This window comes from Eurypyga helias, unplaced genomic scaffold (genome assembly GCF_000690775.1).
Source record: "Eurypyga helias isolate BGI_N326 unplaced genomic scaffold, ASM69077v1 scaffold32670, whole genome shotgun sequence".
Lineage (NCBI taxonomy): Eukaryota > Metazoa > Chordata > Aves > Eurypygiformes > Eurypygidae > Eurypyga > Eurypyga helias.
The window spans coordinates 11,255-20,950 of NW_010225585.1; the positions used below are offsets into that span (position 1 = coordinate 11,255).

Genomic DNA, 9,696 nt, shown 5'->3' on the forward strand with positions numbered 1-9,696 from the left:
TCCATTGTTCATCTTTTTTCCTTTCTGGTGAAATAGTTTTCTCCTCCTCCCCTTTATACAGGCAGAATGGCTGACTGTATTGAAAGTTATTTGTGAAGTGCCTCTGGCAGGCACCTCTGTTCTTGCATCTCTGCTGACTGAAATTGAGAGGCCATGCTTATATTTCTGGCTGGCTGTACTGGGTCATTTAAGGGGCATGATGGGAAAGGGGGTTGCTGTTGAAGAACTCTGGAAGATTTGCCCAAATTGGCTGTTCATGAAATCAGATATTTTCACCCCTCCCTTCCTCTGTCTTGCTCTTCCTCTTTTTCTTCGCTTTGCAGGAATTTTGCTTGAATTCCCTCGTTGTTTTGCAGTGCATGTCCATGTCACAACCTGATGCTGTGGTGAACTGCTAGCCCAAGGCTGACTCTTTGCTTTTGCTGCAGGCTGAGTCCTGGGGTTTGAAGACTCGTTGACGTCACTGAGATTGATTCTTGGACCATCAAGAGAAGAGACCTTCTGACAGCCCTGCTCCACTCCACCTGACTCTATGACCGGAGGGTTAACCATCGCTCTGTCCTTGGCTCTCCAATTTCACAAGATGGGTTCATTCAGAAGGCCTCGACCTCGCTTCATGAGCTCCCCAGTCCTCAGTGACCTGCCGCGGTTCCAGGCTGCCCGGCAGGCACTGCAGCTCAGCTCCAACTCTGCCTGGAACAGGTGAGCAGGATCTGTGTGGGCTGGACTCTCACCCTGCAAAGAAGGGCTTTGCATGTTTGATCCTTGTGCTTCAGACCATTTATGTCTAAGCTGGTCTGTTTATGAGCATGCATGATTTTTTGTCATGCCCAAGCTTTGCCAGTACTGACAGCCCCTGTGGAAGTGATAAAATTAGACTTAGTAGTGTCCAGCATTTTTTTTTGGGCCAACGTTGTTCAGAGGTACTGTCTATTGCTCTTTGTTAACAGTTACATCCTGTAAGTACCATTTAGGTAAACACATTCCTAGTAATGGAATAAAGGCCAGTTTCTTAATGCACAACAGGCATTTATTTGCATATTATGAAGCTTCTACCACAGTCAAGTTCCTCTGACAAGTACTAAGCTTGTGGCTTCTACCAGCATTTCTGATTGACAGCCAAATCCTGTCTGTAGTGCGTGTCATGCAGCAATGGCAACTGGAAAAACAACGTGTAGGGTGAAGAATGAGATGTCTTGATCTGATCTAACAGTCTGATGCTACCAAATGGGTGTTCTCACCTTTCCTTCTGCCACCTTGCACTAGGACCATGCTCTGCAGACCCCTCTCTCTTGCTGACTGTGCTCTGCAGACCCCTCTCTCTTGCTGACTGTGCTCTGCAGACCCCTCTCTCTTGCTGACCTAGCTTAGCTTACTAATGTCACACAAAAGTAGCCGAGCAAAAACATGGCAATTTCGTGCCAGGATAATGAGCTGAGGCCTGTGAAGCGTGCAAATGTCACAACTGGCCCACAGAAAGGAATGCTCATTAAGGGAATGACAGCTCCTCTTGTTAGCCATGGCAAGCCTTTAGATCTGCTAAACCATCACCTCATTAATTCCTCTGTGCTGGTCACAGAGGTATGAGTTAAAACATCTTCCAACAGCATCTTACAAGCATTAACAGGACTTAAAGATGGGTGTGACTGAGGTGGTGCTGTCTGGAGAGCATCTTCCGGCATAGCCAGGGTCCTGCCAGACACTGCAGGTCGGGTGGTTCCTGCTATCATCACTGGCTAATGCAATGTGATGTGTTTGGCAGATACTGCCAGAATCTATGTTTCCTCATAGCAACTAGCCTGTAGCACACAGCAGAGATCCCCAAAAGTGTTCTGTTAAAGACATACCTAGTGTGAATATGTTCTTTGTGAACAGCGTCCCTGTCACAACTTTCCCTCGCTCACCCTAGACACAACTTGAGGTTGGTTCTGCTCTGTCTCCCTTGAGAGATGTAGGTAAATAAGAGCGATGATTTCCAGGGGAGAAAGAGTGGCAGTATTTAAGTACAATTAACCTCTCCACCCCATTTCAGCCCCTCAGCTTTTGGCGGCTGGCTCACATTGAGTTCTGGTGGCTGTTGTTTATGGGTATTGTATGGTCTCATTTCTTTTTTTTGGCAGTGTTCAAACAGCAGTGATAAATGTGTTCAAAGGGGGAGGCTTGCAGAACAATGAACTTTACACCCTCAATGAAAACATCAGGTAGGTTGCTGAAAAAAGGTTTTTTGTTGATGCTTGTTTGGTGCGCGCTTGGTTTTGCTCCCTAAAGAACTGCAGTTAGAAGATATTGGTGGGAGAAGCAGGGATTGGAGCAAACTGAAGCAGAGCTTTGGGATTTCAGGCTGACTGACTTCTGTTTTGCTATTGGGTAAATGGCATGGGACACTTGGATAGTGTTTCTCTGACTTGTGTAGATGTATAGCTTTGACAAAGGAAGGACGTGTATTGATTTGGATGATAAGGATCTTATCCTCTCCTTGGGAATTAGCCTCTTCTGGCTGTTTTTTTTACGCATTTTTATCAGGGCATTCGTGGTGGTAGTAATATCTTTGTAAACTCAATCCTCTAAGAACTGTGGAGTGTTTAAAATGAAAGCAAAACACAGCATTTCATTTAAAAACTTAATCTTCACACTTTAATTGCCAAGCAAGACCTGAAAACTTGAATTACAAAGCAAGACCTGAAAATATGAACCCTAAAGATAAAAATGCAGAAGGCCTAGCAAACATTTTCTAACACTGATGCTAGTGATGATTAAAAGTACCATTTTTTTTAAAGCAGGTTTTATGATGATCTGTGGTTTCACTCTTTGGAAAGTTTGGTTAGCAGTAGATAGGACTGTAGAGTAGATAAAGAGCAATTTATTCTTGCCTTGGTTCCAAGTGCTGCAAAGAGGAACGTTGTCTGAGCTCATGGATCTAGTTCCTCCTCCCTCTCTTTCCCACTACATCCATATTCATTCATCATGAATGCTGCCATATAGGTCTCCACTTAATCTCTGATATGCCTCCCCAACCCTCCCCCCTTTCCCTATTGCATTTTTCCTGAGCCCCAAGGTTCAAGTGGCAATTTGGGCTAAGCATGACTACCCCTTTCCCTAATTTCAAAATAAATGCAGCTTGCAGGGCATGAGACTCTGTCCTACTTGATCTGGTCCCAAAGGTGAGGGTTTAATAGGATTCATTTTGAGAGCTGAATGAGGGCAGCACCACATGCTTTAATGGTATTTTAGTGTGCTGAGGTCAGAAGTCCTTAAGTTAGGTCTAAGTACTTGGAGCAGTCTTAATTCTCCATGGGATGAGTATTTCTGTATGTGAAAAGCAAAACAAATGTCATAAGACTTTGGAAATATCCTGACCCACAGCCTGCTGGCGGGCCTGGGGACGTGCTTTGGGTTTCGTAACTCGTCTGCGAGGCTGCTCCCCACTGCGGTAGCTGCAGCCTGCTTCACCTCCCTGGCGCAAGCAGGTGCTCCTTCCCACCCTTGCAGGGAGGTGGCACGCTGGGCAGGGTAGCCTGGGCTTGGCCCCAAGGGGCTGGATCACGCTCTCCTCATTTTGGTACTGAAGTGGGTCTAGATGCTGAGAGCCAGGTGGAGAACAGGAAATTCCGTGTGAAATGCGTGTGCTTTGTAAGCAGTGCTGATAGTGGGAGGGGAAATGCCCTCTTCCATGGACTGGCACTCCCAGGCAGCACTTGGAAGCACTCACCTTGAAATACATGATTAATGTTCCTGCAGGTGCCCTGAGCATTGGTTACATCTCCAAATGTCAGTCTCTAAATAGGCCACTTTAACATTCAAGTAGCTCATTAATGTCCGTCCAAGGAGCCAAGGACACGTATGTTTGCTTGCACGCCTGCAGCCTCACGCCAGTGACTCGCCATGGGACCCCCAGCAGAGCGTTACCCCTGCGTGTGTCAGGTGAATCTCTAGGCTGACATGGGGCAAAAAGCCAGACCTGCCAGGCGGCCAGCTGTCCCGTGCTATTAGGTTGAGCTTGGGCATTTTCCGTGTTCGGAGTTCTCCATCCCGCTCCCCGGTGGAAGTGAGCAAACGCAGTGCTTTAAGGGATGTGTGGGTCCTGCGCAGTACTTCGTTATTTAACAGTGGGAAACACGGGAGAGTTTTGAAGTAGGACAGTAATGACAGGCCCAGGAGGCAAGCAGGTGGTAACATTTTACTCTGGATTGCTGCCACAAAGGTTTTATCTTGCTGTGATTTGATATCATCTCACTGTCTGCTTTTTTTTTTTTTTTTTTTTACTGCTCTGAAAGTCAGTTGTCACAGCAAGGGACAATGTAAGAAATGCTGTCGGGAGATGGGATTTCAGGAAGCAGGAGGTAACCTGGCTGTATTAGGAGGAGACCCCTCCCTTGGGTTCCCTCTAGGGTGCAAGCCTTCAGTTGCTGCTCTGACTTCATGAGGTGATCTCCTGCCTTGAGCTTGTCAGTCAACTGGTGGAGAGCCCCTGGGATTTGGCTGAAGCTTGTGGAAGAGCTTCCAGCAAACCAGCCCCCAGAAGACTTACCTGGTTTATCCATCTTACAGAAATATACTTTGAGATGGGTAGGGTGAATATAACCACTCTGAGAGGGAAACAGTAAAGACACATTGGCATTCTCTTTGCCCAGAGAAGTTGTGGATGCCCCATCCCTGGAAGTGTCCAACGCCAGGCTGGATGGGGCTTTGAGCAACCTGGTCTAGTGGAAGGTGTCCCTGCCCATGGCAGGGGGGTTGGAACTGGGTGATCTTTAAGGTCCCTTCCAACCCTAACCATTCTATGAATAAATGTAAATGTGTTACAAAATGGGTAGGGTGGAAGGTTGCTGTAAAAATCAACTTTGAGCAAAGATTGGGGAAAAATCATGTAGCTTGTAAGAACCCAGCCTGAGAACTGGTCCCTGATTCAAATGCCATTTTCGAGCACTTTTGGCAATATTTCACATTGCTGAAGGACAAAACTCTTAGAACAGCAAAAGAATACAGTGTTTTGCAGTGGAAAGTGTTGGGTGTCTTTTAAATGTTAGACAGAATTCACCACTACAGAATTTAATCTCACAGTTACTGAAAGCTGAAAGTGCAAATGCTCTGAACTTTGAGGGTTTTTTTTTAAATGCTTTTTCTGATGTAAAACAATCCTGATTTTTATATCAGAGTTTTGAAATATAAATATGTATTAAAATTTAAGACTTTTTATTACAGCCTGATTTAAAATCCAACAGTTTTTAATTGGAAATACTTCTATACTTACATGTAGTTATATATATTTAAAACACCTCTTGTTAATTTTCTAGAATTTCTTTCTTGAAAAGGATGGTTGTTTTTTTTTAATGAGGTAGTCATGGGGAAGCTGCAGCTTCTGCTCCTGTTTTTGTTTCATTGCTTGTCTCCTTATCCTCTCACCTTCTGCTTCCAAGATAAAAGGAAGTACAGCATTAGGAAAATGCACTGTTTTCAGTGAAATAAAAGGAGTCTTTGTTTAAACAAAAAGCAGAAAAAATTATTCATTTCAAATAAACTTTAAATTGTCTCCCCAACTTCCTGTGCATTCAGGCAGGTCAATGTCTTTTTGCTTGTTCTAGGTGTATGGCTTCTAAATAGAAGGCTTCAGAGAAACTGTTTCATTCCTTTGTAATTTGAGAATAGCCTTTGTAGGATTTGTGGAATATATACCTAAATGTAAAAGAAATCCAGCTGTGTCCACAATGACACATTCATGTACACTCCTGTATCTTTGATATGGCTGGTAGTGAATTGTGGCTGTAGCTGTAGACCAGCAATGGCTGTTACTTCATGGCTGCATTCCTTCTGTCTACAGACGGCTGCTGAAGAGTGAACTTGGATCCTTCATCACAGATTACTTTCAGGTATTACATGATTTGCTTGCTTTCTTCAGCTTTTTAAACTAAAAAAATTGGACCCCCATTTTACATGCATGTAGCCTACAAGTTTCTTTTTTTTTTTTGCTACAGATGATGATGGAGGGAGGCACTGGAATTTTTTCATGTGGGCCATATAGCCTTGGGACCAATCATATTTATCCTTAATTCAGCACATACACCTATAATCTTCCTTTGCGCTTAAAGGCTGCTAGTAACCTTGCTAAGGCAAAGAAGGATTCCCTTCAACTTTTTAAGGAAGATGGGATACCTTTTTGTAATTTTTTTATTCACCCTATTTCTCTAGTATAGAGAATTCAGGGGTAGGTTTTCTGCAACCGGGGCCAGCAAAGGGGAAGAGAAAATAGAACAGCTGTCTGTTTTTTGGGAGGGGGTGGGCAGGGGCAGAGAAGGAAGTCCCTAAAAAAAAAAGCAGGAAATCAACCTGGGTACTGTTTGCCTTTTAGTCTCACAAATACAAATGCAAACTGCAAAAGATGAAGGATGAGGGAAGACCTGATCAATCACAAATGTGAATAAGTGTTATTGCCTTTTATTCACGTTGTCCAGATAGGCAGAGATTCAGTTGTAACCACATGAAAGTGTGTTGGATGATTTTGAGAGCGCACTGATGATTTTCAGTGTAGTGTTGATTTTTGCCTTTTAGTCTCACAAATACAAATGCAAACTGCAAAAGATGAAGGATGAGGGAAGACCTGATCAATCACAAATGTGAATAAGTGTTATTGCCTTTTATTCACGTTGTCCAGATAGGCAGAGATTCAGTTGTAACCACATGAAAGTGTGTTGGATGATTTTGAGAGCGCACTGATGATTTTCAGTGTAGTGTTGATTAAAAGAAAAAGGAGGCAGCTGCTGAAAACAAGTGGGTTTTCTTCCCTTTGAGTAAGAGAGAGAGAGAAAATTTCAGTACTTTCTGAAGCAACCGATGCTGCTGTGCGCTGTGGTAACAGCTTAGAAAGGGGAAAAAGACTAGCGTTGTCTTCTATCAGTATTAGATTACATGACTTCAAAAAATCCCCCCACGCTGTGCTATCAAGCGCGAAGCAAACTTCTGCCCCGGGGGTAGTTATTTTTCATTTTTTTAGACCTTATCTGCACAACTAGTTTACTGGAAAGAAGTGGCTGTTGGATGTTTCCTACACCGTGAGCGGGGTCTGGTGACAGCCAGGTGAAAAGGCTGCGAACCCATAGCGCAAAGTGCCTGGCTTAAGTGGAAATCTGCTCCTGCTAATTTAAAAAGAGGCAAATGAAAGTTTGCAACTAAATATAGGTGGCAAATTGAAATTTGAAAGGTCTTGATCGGGTACTATTGTGTTGGGCATGGTTTGCGAAACTGGAATAAGGAGAAAATGTCCAGAGGCAACTTCATGTACTCGTAAGACTAAAAGGAGCATAGGACTGAGCACAGTCCCGAAGGATGTGAGGTGCTGACGTGTGACTGTTATCTAGTTTTGAAAATTCATAGTGTACTGAAAGAGGCTTGGGTGGGTTCCAGCGCTGAGCAAGACGCAGACCCATCGCCTCGCTGCGCAAGAGTAGCCCGCAACTGCTGGGGACCAGATGGCTCTCAGGACTGGCGTTTGGATGTGTGGTTCTCTGTTTACAGGCGGTAAACCTCAGGCCTCTCATGGCCACGCTGGGGCTAGTGGCATTAGCTGAGCCTCCATAGATCTCTTAGTAGAAGAGCTGATGGCTGAATAGCCTGCCTAGACTACAGCCTGCTCATTGCTGGAGGTTGGATATCTGTATCGCATCCCTCAGCACACCAAGGACATCTGATCTTGTCCTGGGAGAAGGCTCTGATCACCAGCACTGTTTTCTGCAAAAGCAGGAACAAAAAGTGCTCTTTCACCCTAAAGGCAGGCCTGTACTACTTCAGCAATGGGCCATATTAGTGGTGTAGATACTCAGCACTGCTGCTGAGAGTGGCAGCCCTTGCCTGGGAAAGCATGCGGTGCAGGGGCTTGGCTGCGCTTCCCTTGGGGTTTGTTTTTCTGTCAGTCTGTCTGTTCACCCCTGTGCAAATTCCTCAGCATACATGTACTAGTTCAGCTGCAGCTGCTGTTCCTCCGCGGAAGCCACTGGGACCCAAATTTAATTTCTGGGATGTTTTTTTGCTCAACGTTTAAAGAAGTAACTTGGCATCCATCAGACTTAGCCTGAAGTAAAGCTGTTGGTGCTGGCAAGCCATGAGACAAACTGTGAGATAAAGGCTATTGTAGGAAATGAGCTTTTTTTTTCCTGCTCTGAGCTAAGATCCAGACCTCTGATTGTAGACTGACAGCACATGGCAGTCATAAAAGGTACAACTCCCTCCTGAATGTCTTTACTCAAAAATCCCCAGGCTGTGGAGTGGGGAAGGACTGTTCTTGTGTCAGAGGGGCTGACGATGCTATTTGATTTGCCTATGGGTTCAGTTTCACTGCTGATGTGAGCTGATTTAAGGCTGCTGATTTGAGCTGCCTCAAATGAAGTCAGCTCAATGTGAGCTGATTTCTGCTGCCACCAAAATGAGCAGAATGGGTTTGGGCTGCTGATTTGGCTGCAAAATAACCTTGAAAGAAAAAAAATAAAATTTTCAACTACATCTCTGACTTGTGCTTGTCTCTTCTGACATGGGGGAGATGATGGGAGCAGGTCACTAGTGTAGGGAGTGGAGTGGAAGTGCATCTTTAGGTGACTGCCTCCTCTATCTGTTAGAGCCCACTGAAAATCTACCCCAAGAACAAAGTTTACTGTTCTCTTAGATTGAAATGGACCTTGAAGGATCTGCTTTCATGTGTAACCAGGCAGTTTTAAATGCCCTAGCAGCAATTAGAGTGACTAACGGGATCATGTAATATTTGGATGTGATCAGTTGACTTAAACGTTTTCCATTCCTTATGCCACAGCACTTGTAACAGGAGCCACTAAGATAATTTTAAAAATCCCATTTTCTATTGTTTTAAGAGTTTTGGCTCTTACGTTACGTATATTTTATGCACACTTTTTTCTAACCACTGAATATTTAAGAATAAATTGAAGCAGAGCTTTTGTAGTGGGACAAATCTACCTTTGTGATCAGCTTGACTTGATTACTCACAAGTCCTTTTCACAACCACTCATGCAAATTGCCAGTTTTTAGCTCCTGAAGTTGCTAAAGGCATGTTTAGGAAATGGACAGGGTTTAGGCAGTCTTTCATCATACCAGAGTTACTGAATCTGTTTTGTATTTGCAAGAGAAATGTAATTTCTGTAAGGGTTTTGGTGGGAATTCAGATGTTTCGTTATGAAGGAGATTGGTGTTTATAAATCTGCTGCTTTAGCAAAACTATTATATATACAAGCCATCTCCTTGGATCTGAGTCTGAGTGCAAATGCCAGATAGTTGGGACATGTAAGATTTGCTGCAGATCTGCCTTAAAGCAATGCTTCACACTCCAGGTTTTGCGGTATTGGCTTTGCCCATGAACTGATGCAGTAAGTTCCCTGCTGCTGAAAGGGGGAACTTTGTACCCATCCCTCTGCTCGGTGATCCAGCAAGGCACCATCTGCTTTCACTGCTGGGTTGGTTTTCTGGTGGTCAGCTGAACCAATGACCACGGAAAGTAAGAGGCTGGGATGTGGAAGAATGGGGTGTATTGATGATTGGGATTTCTTTAGGGCAACTGTAAGATTTTTCAGATAAGCTCCCTTCGTTTTCACGCTGTCTAACCTTTGTGGTTGTGGAGAAGATTTTTGAAATCTAAAACTAGTGAGTGTTGATAAATTAATGTGTTAGGCTGTTTGGAAAATCAGGAAAGTGAGACAAGAC

General features: G+C 44.1%; 1 protein-coding gene across 1 annotated transcript; it reads left to right on the top strand.

Annotated features, from left to right (window-relative positions):
• The first annotated feature begins 532 nt into the window (after nucleotides 1-532).
• LOC104508360 (proline-rich protein 5-like) lies at nucleotides 533-7,572 on the top strand. Its single transcript, XM_010149957.1, has 4 exons — nucleotides 533-702; nucleotides 2,121-2,201; nucleotides 5,819-5,867; nucleotides 7,510-7,572. The coding sequence occupies exons 1-4, from the start codon at nucleotides 533-535 to the stop codon at nucleotides 7,570-7,572; spliced, it is 363 nt and encodes a 120-aa protein (XP_010148259.1).
• Nucleotides 7,573-9,696: the final 2,124 nt, after the last annotated feature.

Coding starts and splice junctions, on each gene's coding strand:
- LOC104508360 (XM_010149957.1), top strand. CDS start 533: ATGACCGGAGGGTTAACCATCGCTCTGTCCTTGGCTCTCCAATTTCAC. Junction 2,202..5,818: donor ACCCTCAATGAAAACATCAG/GTAGGTTGCTGA, acceptor TTCTGTCTACAG/ACGGCTGCTGAAGAGTGAAC. Junction 5,868..7,509: donor TCATCACAGATTACTTTCAG/GTATTACATGAT, acceptor CTCTGTTTACAG/GCGGTAAACCTCAGGCCTCT.